This window comes from Salmo salar, chromosome 27 (assembly GCF_965601325.2).
Source record: "Salmo salar chromosome 27, fSalSal1, whole genome shotgun sequence".
Taxonomy (NCBI): domain Eukaryota; kingdom Metazoa; phylum Chordata; class Actinopteri; order Salmoniformes; family Salmonidae; genus Salmo; species Salmo salar.
This window is the reverse complement of record NC_138317.1, coordinates 31,573,848-31,590,190: the sequence shown is the minus strand read 5'-3', so window position 1 is coordinate 31,590,190 and position 16,343 is coordinate 31,573,848. Positions and strand designations below refer to the sequence as shown.

The window sequence follows — 16,343 nt, the reverse complement described above, 5'->3', positions numbered from 1 at the left end:
TTGACAGTCATTAGTTTCAACTTTTTTTTTTCGTGCACTTGAAGCGGGGAAAGTTTGCGCGGCAGTGTGTTTAATTTATTCTGTTTTAACGGTTTTAGAAATGGTAAGTATCTAGCTAAATTTGTGATTTGGCAATGATCCAACCAAAATATTGATATATGTTAGTGAACTAATGAATGAATTGCCCGGCCTCTACTACGTCTAGTGAACAGTTTGCTGAGACGCGGATAATGTTAGCGAACTGGGATATTTTTTCGCTGTCCAATTTCTCGCACAAGCGAGCTAAAGTTCCCTGACGTTAGCGCACTTGCAAGCTACAAGTAACATTTCTAGGTCATTATCTAAAAGACTAACTAGCATGCTTGATTAAACCAGCTGATATGCCAGTTTATTACAAGGTTAAGCATGTTTATAGCTAGGTAGTTGACATGGCTAGCTGCCAGCTCAGGTGATGGTTGTCTCGTGCTTCCTAGTCTAGCTAGCCAAGGCCCTTGCACTAAAATATACGCGTTCATAAGCTGTCTAGGCAGCTCGTTGATATGTCGAAGTTAACACAGATTAATACATTTGTTAGAACGAATCAGTTTTTCTATTAAGTGGTTGGGAACTAGCTACCTAGCCGGGAACAATGACAATATCCTGATTGCTGAAATATAAGTGGATTGTGCTCATGATTGTCAACGATTTCCCGCTTGCCTTTTTGAAATTCTATTCGAGTGATTGAGCTCACCCAGGATATTAGCTAGCTAACGCCTTTCATCTGTGTTTTAACTAGCTAACTAGGTCAGTAGATTAAAGTTATCTATCTGATGATGATTGACGCCTACTCGGGTACTGGCCACAGTGGATGCCTACAGTAGTTGGCTGATATCTTTCTGCCAACTTCTTCAGCAGGCTGTTGCTTATAGAAAAGTGCCAGGCAAATGAACTAGTGACCAATTAAATATTTACTTTATTCTCTTTATTCCAGGATATTCAGAAACAGAGAGATGGATTTCAGACATCCCTAAATCTGAAGCTGTCAAATGGTTATGTTTTACCTGAAGGTAGAATGACACCAAACACACTTTTTGTTGGAGGAATCGACATGAAGGTGAATAACTAACTGCTATAGTGTATATTGTTGTGTTCTTTCTGCTGGCATTTCCAATTTCGATTTATTTTTTAAATGGATACTTTTATTGACTTTTTTTATATTGATTATTTTAAATTTAAAAATTTTCTATGTTGATATTGACCCCTGCACTGAGCTTGCAAGTAAGCATTTCACTGTACCGTTGACACCTGCTGTATCCTGTGCAAGTGAAAAATAAACTTTTGATTTGATTACTTATTATGCAGAGCCGCCACATGGGGAAGTTGCGTTGTCTATGATTAAGTGTGCTTTGGAGGGGGTGAGAATGTTTCACTGGGCTAGTCTCTGTTCATTTGGCCTGCTCACTGGATTTAAACTGATCTTAAACCAAAAATAATTCCCTAATGGATACAATAAAGTCAACATCTAACTTGCTCATATTGCCCTTTTTTTAAGGTGGATGAGAATGAAATCCGGGACTTCTTTGCGAGATTTGGCGCGGTGAAGGAAGTGAAAATCATCACTTATCGCGGAGGCATCTGCAAAGGGTGAGTCCCAAATTAGTAGGCTTTAGTCAAGGCAATATTATCCATCCAAATAAACCTTGCCTTATATGGAACAATGTCGTTCTTTGTGTAGATATGGATTTGTTTACTTCAATGAAGATGTCGACATCGAAACCATCGTTGAAGTAAGAACCATTTATTTAACATAATGCATCTTAAATGGAGTCAAGTCTTAAACTTTGCCTTCATTCTAATCACAAGCGAATGTGTTTCGTCTTCACTGTGTTTACTCTGCAGCAACAGATCAGTTTTAAAGGGCGGAAACTGAAGCTGGGTCCAGCAATCATGAAGGAAAGGAGCGCACGTGAGTGTTGCTTCACTTGTGTTCATTTTGTTAATCTGTGTGTTTGTAGTAGCTATTTGACCTTGTCTTTTGTACTCTATTGCCACTGCTTAAGTCTGGGTTGTGGCTAAACGTGTTCCAGGTCAACTACATTGCAGATGTTGCATAGCATCAACCAATGGTGGCATGCCAGGTCATCGACTGCAGTCAGACATCAAAATTGCTACATCAAATGATGTGGTTAGCTGACCACATCTAGGCATTGTGAGATCTGGCATTCTGTTTATTTGTTTAACCCACCCAGGTTCCATGCCGTCTCACCTGGTTGGTCAGGTCCCCTGGATGAGCCCCTCACAGTACATCTACTGCACCTGCTGCTCTCCTGTGGGTGTGGCTCAGCCCTCACCTGTACTCAACGGGGGCAATCCCTACATCCAGGTAAGGCCCTGTCATCACCCCAAAGCCACTGGCTGGGTCCCAAATGACACCTTATTCCCTATATAGTACACTACTTTTGACCAGGTCCCAGGGTGCCTTTAAGAACACACACTGTTGCAAGCTGGCCATGTTCTTTGGCACTAATGTTTTACATTCTTCTAACCAATTGTGCTATTTTGTTGTTTTGCGTTTTGTGTAACTTATTTTGTACATAATGTTGCTGCTGTGGTCTCTTATGACCGGAAATAACTTCTGGACATCAGAACAGTGATTACTCACCTTGGACTCGAAGAAACGTTTTACTTTAATGAGTCCGACGAGAAGGATATACTGCTTTCACTGGAACAGGCCCAGATCCCCGTCATTTGCTTGAAGAAAAGACTCAGGAAAAGGGGCCGCAGATCGGACTGCTTTCTGCAATTCTGTAGGCGAGTGAACTCCCTCTGCCATCCGTTGTTCTTGCTAACGTGCAATCATTGGAAAATAAAATTGATGACCTACGATTGAGATTATCCTACCAACGGGACATTAAAAACAGTATCATGTTTCACCGAGATGTGGCTGAACAATGATACGGATAATATAGAGCTGGCGAGATTTTCCATGCACCAGCAGAACAGAGAAGCTACATCTGGTAAGACGAGGGGTGGGGCTGTGTGCCTTTGTCAATAACGGCTAGTGCGCAATGTCTAATATTAACTTCTTTGGGATAGGGGGCGGTATTTTGACGTCTGGATGAAAAGTGTGCCCAAAGTAAACTGCCTGCAACTCAGGCCCAGAAGCTAGGATATGCATATAAAGTTTCTAAAACTGTTTAAATAATGTCTGTGAGTATAACAGAACTGAAATGGCAGGCGAAACCCTGAGGACAAACCATCCCTAAAGAAAATTCATCCTACCACTCATTTCGATGGCTGGCACTTTATAATAGGGCGAAATTGTGCCCAATTGCAGTTCCTAGGGCATCCACTAGATGTCAACAGTCTTTAGAAAGAGTTTCAAGCTGGTTTTTGGAAAAATTAGCCAGAAATTGTAGGTTTTCTAGGTGGCTCCCATTTTGGCTGTAGTGTTTCCAAGCGCGTGAATGAGTGTGTTCTTTGGTATTTTTCTCCGGTAAAGACAATAACGATTCTGTCTTAAATTTGATCGTTTATTTGCGTATTAGGATACCTAAGGTTTGATTATAAACGTTGATTGACATGTTTGGATAAGTTTATTGGTAGCGTTTGGGATTCATTTTGTATGTATTTTGGAGGGAAACCGAGTGGATCATTGACTAAAGCGAGCCAGCTTAAATGAGTTTTTATGGATATAAAAAAGGACTGTTGAACAAAGGACCATTTGTAATGTAACTGGGACCTTTTGGAGTGCCAACAGAAGATCTTAGAAGGTAAGGCATATATTATATCGCTATTTCTGACTTTTGTGTCGCAACTCCCAGGTTGAAAGTGATTTGTTATGCATTTGTGAGCTGGGCGCTGTCCTCAGATAATCGCATGGTTTGTTTTCGCCGTAAAGCCTTTTTGAAACCTGAAACGGCGGCTGGATTAACAAGTTAAGCTTTGTTTTGATGTATTGCACTTGTGATTTCATAAAAGTTTAATATTTATAGTAATTGAATTTGGCGCTCTGTAATTTCACCGGAAGGTGTTGAAATGCTAGCGTCCCACTAAGCCACAAGAAGTTAAGGAAGTCCCGAGGTATTGCTCGCCTGAGGTAAAGTACCTTATAAGCTGTAGACCACACTATTTACCAAGAGTTCTCATCTATATTATTCGTAGCTGTCTATTTACCACCACAGAACGAAGCCAGCACTAACACCACTCTCAATCAACTCTATAAGGCCATATGCAAAGAAGAAAATGTATTTCACCTTTATTTAACCAGGTAGGCAAGTTGAGAACAAGTTCTCATTTACAATTGCGACCTGGCCAAGATAAAGCAAAGCAGTTCGACAACATACAAAAACAGAGTTACACATGGAGTAAAACAACATACAATCAATGATGCAGTAGAAAAAAATAAGACTATATACAATGTGAGTAAATGTGGTGAGATAAGGGAGGTAAAGGCAAAAAAGGCCATGGTGGCAAAGTAAATAAAGTATAGCAAGTAAAACACTGGAATGGTAGATTTGTAGTTTGAAGAATGTTCAAAGTTAAAATATAAATAATATGGTGCAAAATAAATAAATACAGTAGGGGAAGAGGTAGTAGTTTGGGCTAAATTATTGATGGACTATGTACAGGTGCAGTGATCTGGGAGCTGCTCTGATAGCTGGTGCTTAAAGCTAGTGAGGGAGATGAGTGTTTCCAGTTTCAGAGATTTTTGTAGTTCGTTCCAGTCATTGGCAGCAGAGAACTGGAAGGAGAGACGGCCAAAGGAGGAATTGGCTTTAGGGGTGACCAGAGAGATACCTGCTGGAGCGCGTGCTACAGGTGGGTGCTGCTATGGTGACCAGTGAGCGGAGATAAGGGGGGACTTTACCTAGCAGGGTCTTGTAGATGACCTGGAGCCAGTGGGTTTGGCGACGATTATGTAGCGAAGGCCAGCCAACGAGAGCGTACAGGTCGCAGTGGTGGGTAGAATATGGGGCTTTGGTGACAAAACGGATGGCACTGTGATAGACTGCATCCAGTTTGTTGAGTAGGGTATTGGAGGCTGTTTTGTAAATGACATCGCCGAAGTCGAGGATTGGTAGGATGGTCAGTTTTACGAGGGTATGTTTGGCAGCATGAGTGAAGGATGCTTTGTTGCGAAATAGGAAGCCAATTCTAGATTTAACTTTGGATTGGAGATGATTGATGTGAGTCTGGAAGGAGAGTTTACAGTCTAACCAGACACCTAGGTATTTGTAGTTGTCCACATATTCTAAGTCAGAACCGTCCAGAGAAGTGATGCTGGACAGGCGGGCAGGTGCAGGCAGCGATCGATTGAAGAGCATGCATTTAGTTTTACTTGTGTTTAGGAGCAGTTGGAGACCACGGAAGGAGAGTTGAATGGCATTGAAGCTCGTCTGGAGGGTTGTTAACAGTGTCCAAAGAAGGGACAGAAGTATACAGAATGGTGTCGTCTGCGTCGAGGTGGATCAGAGATTCACCAGCAGCAAGAGCGACATCATTGATGTATACAGAGAAAAGAGTTTGCCCAAGAATTGAACCCTGTGGTACCCCCATAGAGACTGCCAGAGGTCCGGACAGCAGGCCCTCCGATTTGACACACTGAACTCTGTCAGAGAAGTAGTTGGTGAACCAGGCGACGCAATCGTTTGAGAAACCAAGGCTACTGAGTCTGCCGATGATGATGTGGTGATCAACAGAGTCAAAAGCTTTGGCCAGGTCAATGAATACGGCAGCACAGTATTGTTTCTTATCGATGGCGATTACGATGTCGTTTAGGACCTTGAGCGTGGCTGAGGTACACCCATGACCAGCTCTGAAACCAGATTGCATAGCGGAGAGGGTGCGGTGGGATTCGAAATGGTCGGTAATCTGTTTGTTGACTTGGCTTTCGAAGACCTTAGAAAGGCAGGGTAGGATGGATATAGGTCTGTAGCAATTTGGGTCAAGAGTGTCACCTCCTTTGAAGAGGGGGATGACAGCAGCTGCTTTCCAATCTATGGGAATCTCAGACGACACGAGAGGTTGAACAGGCTAGTAATAGGGGTTGCAATAATTTTGGCAGATAATTTTAGAAAGGGTCCAGATTGTCAAGCCCAACTGATTTGTAGGGGTCCAGATTTTGCAGCTCTTTCAGAACATCAGCTGAATGGATTTGGGAGAAGGAGAAATGGGGGAGGCTTGGGCGAGTAGCTGTGGGGGGTGCAGTGCTGTTGAATGCAGTAGGGGTAGTTAGGTGGAAAGCATGGCCAGCCATAGAAAAATGCTTATTGAAATTCTCAATTATAGTGGGCTTATCGGTGGTGACAGAGTTTCCTATCCTCAGTGCAGTGGGCAGTTGGGAGGAGGTGTTCTTATTCTCCATGGACTTTACAATGTCCCAGAACTTTTTAGAGTTTGAGTTGCAGGAAGCAAATTTGACATTTTCAACCTCTCCTTGACCGAGTCTGTAATACCTACATGTTTCAAGCAGACCACCATAGTCCCTGTGCCCAAGGAAGCGAAGGTAACCTGCCTAAATGATTACCGCCCCGTAGCACTCACGTCGGTAGCCATGAAGTGCTATGAAAGGCTGGTCATGGATCACATCAACAGCATCCTCCCGGATACCCTAGACCCACTCCAATTCGCATACCACCCCAACAGATCCACAAATGACGCAATCTCACTCCACACTGTCCTTTCCTACCTGGACAAAAGGAACACCTATGTGAGAATGCTGTTCATTGACTACAGCTCAGCATTCAACACCATAGTGCCAACTAAGATAAGAACTCTGGGACTAAACACCTCCCTCAGCAGATGGATCCTGGACTTCCTGACAGGCCACAACACGTCTGCCACGCTGGTCCTCAACACTGGGGCCCCTCAGGGGTGTGTACTTAGTCCCCTCCTGTACTCTCTGTTCACCCACGACTGCGTGGCCAAACACGACTCCAACACCATTAAGTTTGCTGACGACACCGACAATGACGAGACGGCCTATAGGGAGGTCAGAAAACTGGCGGTGTGGTGCCAGGACACCAACCTCTCCCTCAAAAGGCGGGCCGAACAGGCCCCCATTAACATCGAGGCTGTAGTGGAGCGGGTCAAGAGTTTCAAGTTTCTTGGCGTCCACATACACAACGAACTATCATGGTCCAAACATACGAAGACAGTTGTGTAAAGGGCAGGACAAAACGTTTTCCCATTCAGGAGACTGAAAAGATTTTGCATGGGTCCCCAGATCCTCAAAAGGTTCTACAGCTGCACCATCAAGAGCATCCTGACCGGTTGCTTCACTGCCTGGTATGGCAACTGCTCGGGATCTGACCGTAAGGCGCTACAGAGGGTAGTGTGTACGGCCCAGTTCATCACTGGGGCCAAGCTTCTTGCCATCCAGGACCTACAGTTGAAGTCGGAAGTTTACATACACCTTAGCCAAATAATTTACTCAGTTTCACAATTCCTGACATTTAATCCTAGTAAAAATTCCCTGTCTTAGGTCAGTTAGGATCACCACTTTATTTTAAGAATGTGAAATGTCAGAATAATAGTCATTTATTTCAGCTTTAATTTCTTTCATCACATTCCCAGTGGGTCAGAAGTTTACATACACTCAATTAGTATTTGGTAGCATTGCCTTTAAATAGTTTAACTTGGGTCAAATGTTATGGGTAGCCTTCCACAAGCTTCCCACAATAAGTTGGGTGAATTTTGGCCCATTCCCCCTGACAGAGCTGGTGTAACTGAGTCAGGCTTGTAGGCCTCTTGCTCGCACACGCTTTTTCAGTTCTGCCTACAAATGTTCTATAGGATTGTGGTCAGGGCTTTGTGATGGCCACTCCAATACCTTTACTTTGTTGTCCTTAAGCCATTTTGCCACAACTTTGGAAGTATGCATGGGGTCATTGTACATTTGGAAGACCCATTTGCGGCCAAGCTTTAACTTCCTGACTGATGTCTTGAGATGTTGCTTCAATATATCCACATAATTTTCCTCCCTCATGATGCCATCTATTTTGTGAAGTGCACCAGTCTCTCATGATGCTGCCACCCCCGTGCATCACGGTTGGGATGGTGTTCTTCGGCTTGCAAGCCTCCACCTTTTTCCTCCAAACATAACGATGGTCATTATGGTCAAACAGTTCTATTTTTGTTTCATCAGACCAGAGGACATTTCTCCAAAAAGTACGATCTTTGTCCCCATGTGCAGTTGCAAACCGTAGTCTGGCTTTTTTATGGTGGTTTTGGAGCAGTGGCTTCTTCCTTGCTGAGCGGTCTTTCAGGTTATGTCGATATAGGACTCATTTTACGGTGGATATAGATACTTTTGTACCTGTTTCCTCCAGCATCTTCACAAGGTCCTTTGCTGCTGTTCTGGGATTGATTTGCACTTTTCGCACCAAACTACGTTCATCTCTAGGTGACAGAACGCGTCTCCTTTCTGAGCGGTATGGCGGCTGCGTGGTCCCATTGTGTTTATACTTGCGTACTATTGTTTGTACAGATGAACATGGTACCTTCAGGCGTTTAGAAATTGCTCCCAAAGATGAACCAGACTTGTGGCCTACAATTTCTTTTCTGGGGTCTTGGCTGATTTCTTTTGATTTTCCCATGATGTCAAGCAAAGAGGCACTGAGTTTGAAGGTAGGCCTTGAAATACATCCACAGGTACACCTCCAATTGACACAAATGATCTCAATTAGCCTATCAGAAGCTTCTAAAGCCTTGACATAATTTTCTGGATTTTTCCAAGCTGTTTAAAGGCATAGTCAACTTTGTGTATGTAAACCTCTGACCCACTGGATTTTTGATACAGTGAAATAATCTGTCTGTTAACAATTGTTGGGAAAATGAGTTGTCATGCACAAAGTAAATGTCCTAACCAACTTGCCAAAACTATAGTTTGTTAACACGAAGTTTGTGGAGTGGTTGAAAAATGAGTTTTAATGACGCGAACCTAAGTGTATGTAAACTTCTGACTTCAACTGTATATAACAGGCGGTATCAGAGGGAAGCCCTTAAAATTGTCAGACTCCAGTCACCCAAGTTATAGACGGTTTTCTCTGCTACCGCATGGCAAGCAGTACCGGAGCGCCAAGTCTAGCACCAAATGGCTCCTCAACAGCTTCTACCCCCAAGCCATAAGATCTGCTGAACCATTAATAAAAATCTCCACAGGACCATTTACTTTGACCCCCCCCCCCCCCTCCTCCCTTTTGTACAGTGCTGCTGCTTGTTGTATGTTATCTATGCAAAGTCATTTCACCCCACCTACATGTACAAATTACCTCATCTAACCTGTACCCCCGCACACTGACTCGGTACCCCTGTATATGGCCTCATTATTCTTATTGTGTTACTTTGTATTATTTATTTTTTTACTTTAGTCTATTTAGTAAATGTTTTCTTAACTCTTCTTGAACTGCACTGTTGATTAAATGCTTGAAAGTAAGCATTTCATGGTAAGGTCTACACTGGTTGTATTTGGCGCATGTGACAAATAAAGTTTTGAATTGAAAATGGGCTTGGATCAGTTCACACTTTTGGACTAATAGTGGTCCCAAAAGTGCACCTGCCCACCATGTTCAGTAGGCAAACACTGGACATTGCAAATAGAAATGTCTGAATAGAGCTGATGGGACTCCTTATTCTAGATATCAGAGGCATGTTTTTTTTCTACATAACATTCCACAACGCTGTGCTCTGCTAAACATGGCCCAAGAAAACTACACAGTTGACCATCTTAAATCTTACACTGAGGGAAGAGACTACGTGTATATATAATATATATTCATTTTTTCCCCTCTTTTCTCAGCCTTACTCGTATAATGGCCTTCAAGGAGTCATGATGCCACAGATGCCCATGAGCTACTCACAAACCGCCTACGCGTACCAGGTAAACACACACACACACACACACACTACAGGCAGAGAACGTATTAATAAAACAACTATTGTCCCCTGTAGGAAACGCGCAATACAACATGACACATTGAGCATCAACAATATAATATACAGGCGTGAAACGCTAGATGCATAGACCACCCACATACATCTGACATACTGTACCATAGCATGATACTGTCCCACCTGCTCCACATCCTCCATATTCCCAGTGGAGGAATAAAAGGATGCTTATGTGTTCCTGTATGTCTGACCTTTGACCGACTGCTCTCTCCTCTCCCAGTACGCCTCTCCACACTGGACGGGGGAGCAGAGGACACGGCTTGTCAACCAGGTGACGCTCACGTCTTCTGAATGACTGTCTATCTTTTTAGTTACTGTTAAGAATGCATGACCAGATATGTCATTTTATTTGAACTGATTGTAATGTTTGTACCATCTGTATTGTCGGCTAGTCAAGTAATGGCCACTGGGTGGCAGTGTTGGTGTGAGTCCTTTGAGAGCACAAACAGTACAGTTTGTATCAGTAATTCATGTGTAGGCTAAGGATGACTGATTTTCTCCAAGGGTGTTTTTGCAGTAATAGCTCCTGTGTTAAGGTTCACTGTGGTTGTTTCAGCCGGCTCATTATTTGATGTGATGTGGTGCCCCGTTTCCAGAACTTTGTGGACTGTGGAGTCCAGACTCTGCTGACTCTGCTGTAGCCCACTGACCCTCCTGTACCAGGTGAGCGCATACACACACCCTGACCCTCCCGCTAGGGTTGTCCCCGACAAAAGAAAATCTTGGTCGACCGAGTCGTCCTGTTCTTTTGATCAATCGATTGGTCTTTTTTTTACTTATTTTTCCATATAGACAAACACCCTGTGTTTGAATAAAACCAACTACATATGCACCTAGATTGACTGAAGCTTTAAGCACATGGTTTGATTAAATAATTAAGACACACAAATTACTCAGAGCCCGATGGTCACACTGTTAAAAAAAAAAAGGGGGTCTGTGTGACTGGTGCACGTTGTCTCTCTCCTCCCTACTGCAGAGAAAAGGCACCACAGGAAGTGTTTATTGCGCTGTCTGTGCTGAAGCTGCTACATCATTTCAGCCATTTAGTTTGTTGTTTCTGACTGAAAGTTCTGTTACCGAAATCCCTCATTTGTTTAGAAAAAACATTCCCTCAACCCTCTACATGTAAGCATCGCATGCATGTGACCAATAGGGCTCCCGAGTTGCACAGCGGTCTAAGGCACTGCATCTCATTGCTAGAGTCGTCACTACAGACCCTGGTTCGAAATCGGGCTGTATCAAAACCGTCCATGATTGGGAGTCCCATAGGGCGGTGCACAATTGGCCCAGCGTCGTTCGTGTTAGGGGAGGGTTTGGCTGGGGTAGGCCGTAATTGGAAAATAAGAATTTGTTCTTAACTGACTTGCCTTGTTAAAGGTTTTAATATAAAAAAAATGGGCCTGACCTATAGCCTATCATATTCACGTCAATAAATTGGCTATAACAAACTCCCAACCCAGTAACACGTGACAGCAAAATGGATGCAGAGGACGTGAAAAATAAACTGGAAATGGGCGAATGTTTACTGGTTGCTCGGGGGAAAGGGGAAGTCAGATCTGTGGAAGACGTTTGACTTAGTTGTGGAAACTACTGGAGATAAAGAAAAAGGAGGGTATAGGATGGAGGTTGACCAATTATGATTTTTCAACACCGATTTATTGGAGGACCAAAAAAAACAGATACCGATTAATCAGCCTTTTATTTATTTTTATATATATATATATATATATATACTGCTCAAAAAAAATAAAGGGAACACTTAAACAACACATCCTAGATCTGAATGAAAGAAATAATCTTATTAAATACTTTTTTCTTTACATAGTTGAATGTGCTGACAACAAAATCACACAAAAACAATCAATGGAAATCCAATGTATCAACCCATGGAGGTCTGGATTTGGAGTCACACTCAAAATTAAAGTGGAAAACCACACTACAGACTGATCCAACTTTGATGTAATGTCCTTAAAACAAGTCAAAATGAGGCTCAGTAGTGTGTGTGGCCTCCACGTGCCTGTATGACCTCCCTACAACACCTGGGCATGCTCCTGATGAGGTGGCGGATGGTCTCCTGAGGGATCTCCTCCCAGACCTGGACTAAAGCATCCGCCAACTCCTGGACAGTCTGTGGTGCAACGTGGCATTGGTGGATGGAGCGAGACATGATGTCCCAGATGTGCTCAATTGGATTCAGGTCTGGGGAACGGGCGGGCCAGTCCATAGCATCAATGCCTTCCTCTTGCAGGAACTGCTGACGCACTCCAGCCACATGAGGTCTAGCATTGTCTTGCATTAGGAGGAACCCAGGGCCAACCGCACCAGCATATGGTCTCACAAGGGGTCTGAGGATCTCATCTCGGTACCTAATGGCAGTCAGGCTACCTCTGGCGAGCACATGGAGGGCTGTGCGGCCCCCCAAAGAAATGCCACTCCACACCATGACTGACCCACCGCCAAACCGGTCATGCTGGAGGATGTTGCAGGCAGCAGAACGTTCTCCACGGCTTCTCCAGACTCTGTCACGTCTGTCACGTGCTCAGTGTGAACCTGCTTTCATCTGTGAAGAGCACAGGCGAGTGGCGAATTTGCCAATCTTGGTGTTCTCTGGCAAATGCAAAACGTCCTGCACGGTGTTGGGCTGTCAGCACAACCCCCACCTGTGGACGTCGGGCCCTCATACCACCCTCATGGAGTCTGTTTCTGACTGTTTGAGCAGACACATGCACATTTGTGGCCTGCTGGAGGTCATTTTGCAGGGCTCTGGCAGTGCTCCTCCTGTTCCTCCTTGCACAAAGGCGGAGGTAGCGGTCCTGCTGCTGGGTTGTTGCCCTCCTACGGCCTCCTCCACGTCTCCTGATGTACTGGCCTGTCTCCTGGTAGCGCCTCCATGCTCTGGACACTACGCTGACAGACACAGCAAACCTTCTTGCCACAGCTCGCATTGATGTGCCATCCTGGATGAGCTGCACTACCTGAGCCACTTGTGTGGTTTGTAGACTCCGTCTCATGCTACCACTAGAGTGAAAGCACCGCCAGCATTCAAAAGTGACCAAAACATCAGCCAGGAAGCATAGGAACTGAGAAGTGGTCTGTGGTCTCCACCTGCAGAACCACTCCTTTATTGGGGGTGTCTTGCTTATTGCCTATAATTTCCACCTGTGGTCTATTCCATTTGCACAACAGCATGTGAAATGTATTGTCAATCAGTGTTGCTTCCTAAGTGGACAGTTTGATTTCACAGAAGTGTGATTGAATTGGAGTTACATTGTGTTGTTTAAGTGTTCCCTTTATTTTTTTGAGCAGTGTGTGTGTGTGTGTGTGTGTATGAAATAATGACAATTACGACAATACTGAATGAACAATGAACACTTCTATTTTAACTTAATATAATATATAAAATCTATTTAGTCTCAAATAATGAAACACGCTCAATTTGGTTTAAATAATGCATAAACAGTGTTGGAGAAGAAAGTAAAAGTGCAATATGTGCCATGTAAAAAAGCTAACGTTTATGTTCCTTGCTCAGAACATATGAAAGCTGGTGGTTCAATATTCCCACTAAAGAAATATTAGGTTGCAGTTATTATAGGAATTATGACGCGTCGACTATTTCTCTCTATACCATTTGTATTTCATATACCTTTGACTATTAGATGTTCTAATAGGCACTTTAGTATTGCCAGCCTAATCTAAGGAGTTGATAGCCTTGAAGTCATAAACAGCGCTGTGATCAATAATTGATAAGAGCTGCTGGCAAACACAGCAAAGTTTGAATGAATGCTTACGAGCCTGCTGCTGCCTACCACCGCTCAGACTGCTCTATCAAATCATAGGCTTAATTATAATATAATAAACACACAGATACGAGCCTTAGGTCATTAATATGGTCAAATCCGGAAACTATTATTTCGAAACCGAAACGTTTATTCTTTCGGTGAAATACGGAACAGTTCCGTATTTTATCAAACGGGTGGCATCCCTAAGTCTAAATATTGCTGTACATTGCACAACCCCCCCCCCCCCCCCTGCTGTACCAGGTGCCCATACACACACTAACACCCCCCCGCTGTACCAGGTGCCCATACACTGACACCCCCCCCCCCCGCTGTACCAGGTGCCCATACACTGACCCCCCCCCCGCTGTACCAGGTGCCCATACACTGACCCCCCCCCCGCTGTACCAGGTGCCCATACACACATTGACCCCCCCCCCCCGTTGTACCAGGTGCCCATACACACACCGACCCCACACTGACCATATCTTCATTGTTCTTACAACTCTTCTCAACTGTTCTCTACCTCCAGTCTACAGCAATTTCTTCTCACAAAGATTTTAGTATTTAGTGATTGTGGTGTTAAGTGCTGATTTGAATGCTCAAAGTGAATTGTCTGCATTTTTTTTTTAAAGAAGCATTGTCTGTCTGTTATGGATGATGACAATCTGTCCATCCTGAAGAACCTTCTGTCCTCTCGTTGTCAGACTGTGGACAGTCCTCAATTTGTCTTCCCGCGATTCCTCGCTTCTTTCTCAACAGTATTGGAGGAGATGGACCCAAGGTCATTCTGAATGCAATTTGAGGAGAGAGAATGCGAGGAATTGGGAAAAGACCAATTGAGATATTAGAACTGTCCACAGTCTGACAACTAAAGGAAAGAATCGCCTACTTCCCAACCCATTGGTTTGGACGGTCAGAGGGGAGGGACCTCTGACCGTCTCATCCAATGGGTCTTGAAAAGGAGAGAGGACACGTGGAATCAAAAAATTGAATTGAAATAGCCCTAATAATCCTAGCTGATGGTTGGCTGAATGTTTTCTGTCCACCACAGGGGGTGATGTGTGCCAGTTTGCACTGCGACTAGATGACATCCTGGCCTTTGGAGCGCTAGAAGCAACAAACTTTCAAAATGTACATTACCAGGATGCTTTCTCTCCCTGACATCCCTCCCTCACTCGCTTTGAGACCCATTTTAACACCGACCGTGGCGGCTCAACACTTGCACCTGATGGGCGTGGTCACTGTGACTGTGCTCCATGATTGGCTTGGCTAGGACCACGGTCCTGGGGTTTGGACCGCTTTTAAATCACCTCAACCACTGTCACGCAGGGAAGAGAGGAAGTAATTTTGGTGATTCAGCATTTTCATAACAAGGCAACGTGTGGTGTCACTTTTTTTTTTTTTTTGTAGTTTGTGGTTTTTGATGGGTTTTTTGATTGTCCCAAACCAAAAAGAGACTTTTACGCTCACCTGTGCATATTTATATTTTATTTTGTACTATTTATGTTGAAATTATTTTAATGTCGGTTTGTTTGGGTTTAAGCTTTTAGCGGGGCCTCTCTGTACATAGATTTGTAATACAGTAAATTCATCTTTAGAATAGTGAGATCGATTAACTTTCCCTTTATTAATTCACGTTCCATCCCCATACTCCTTCCATTTAAGATAAACTAGTGTGTTGAATTGTTATGAGGGCAGCATTGGGCACAACACTAACACATTTTTCAGGTACTATTTTTTTTGTTCCTGTCTTCATAAGCTACTTTAGTCACCATTTTATTTAGTTTTCCATCACTGAATTCCAAGTGCCTGCCTGCTTTTCTGTTATGAGGGATTTATTGAAAATATTTTTGTTTATTTAGAATTTGGATGCACTGATATCTCGAGTGTTGCTGTTTCTAAAGTTATGGATCCTTTTATTGTGGCACTGGTCAATGTTTCTTAGGTTACGTCCCAAATGGCACCCTGTTCCCTATTTAGTGCATTACTTTTGACTAGGGCCCTGATCAAAAGTAGTGAATTATATAGGGTGCCATTTGGGGAATTGACTTGGACTGTTCCAGCTCTTCCTCTTCCAAGAGGAAAATCACTGTCAATTTCCCCTGAAGGTGTTGGTAAACTACTTTATAATGCAGCCTGTGTCGGGAAACCTGTTTTAATTCACTCAAATTAAGGACATAACTAAAAGCAATGTGTCCATCACTACAGTTTGAAGTTCACTTTATTGAGAGAGAAATTGTTGCACTGATTTTGACCACAGTGTGTTTTATAAGAGTTTTGTTTTTTTTGAGATGGTGTCATTTTGATTTCATTAATGATAACCCTGATGTACTAACACCATCTTCAGTGTAATCACGTTTCAGGCCGATGCGTTAACTGGGTGGGATTTCACATCAGTAACCATCCAGCGTTTTGCCCAGGTGTATATGGACTAAGGTTTTGCCTGCCCTGGAAAACCGCTTCTAAATGTACCCTCGACATGCATAGTTGTACCTGGTCATGGATCTCTTGGTTTAGTTTTCTTTGTCAATTCTCCTGCTGTGACCCATGCTGTTTGGTACCCAAGGTTGTTTAAAATGGCACCCTATTGCTTATCGTGCACTACTTCTCCGGTCGAAAGTAGTGCACTAT

At 43.5% G+C, this 16,343-nt stretch overlaps 1 protein-coding gene across 2 annotated transcripts; it reads left to right on the top strand.

The window, feature by feature from the left end:
- Positions 1-6: 6 nt before the first annotated feature.
- LOC106588867 (deleted in azoospermia-like) lies at positions 7-15,444 on the top strand. Of its 2 annotated transcripts, none has more exons than XR_001324725.3 (10): positions 7-103; positions 971-1,093; positions 1,532-1,623; positions 1,715-1,766; positions 1,879-1,945; positions 2,229-2,362; positions 9,782-9,862; positions 10,154-10,204; positions 10,490-10,596; positions 14,764-15,444. XR_001324725.3 is itself a non-coding variant. In XM_014178361.3 (10 exons), exons 1-9 carry the CDS (start codon positions 101-103, stop codon positions 10,572-10,574), a joined length of 648 nt encoding a protein of 215 aa, XP_014033836.2. In that variant the 5' UTR covers positions 7-100; the 3' UTR covers positions 10,575-10,596; positions 14,764-15,444. The 2 variants fall into 2 exon arrangements, 1 of the variants encoding a protein (XP_014033836.2); XM_014178361.3 differs by having other exon boundaries at positions 10,530-10,596.
- Positions 15,445-16,343: the final 899 nt, after the last annotated feature.

Bases quoted from the DNA above. Each gene is read 5' to 3' on its own strand.
- LOC106588867 (XM_014178361.3), top strand. The intron at 1,767-1,878 runs GTAAGAACCATT...TTTACTCTGCAG, and splicing joins ACATCGAAACCATCGTTGAA to CAACAGATCAGTTTTAAAGG. The intron at 2,363-9,781 runs GTAAGGCCCTGT...CTCTTTTCTCAG, and splicing joins GGGGCAATCCCTACATCCAG to CCTTACTCGTATAATGGCCT.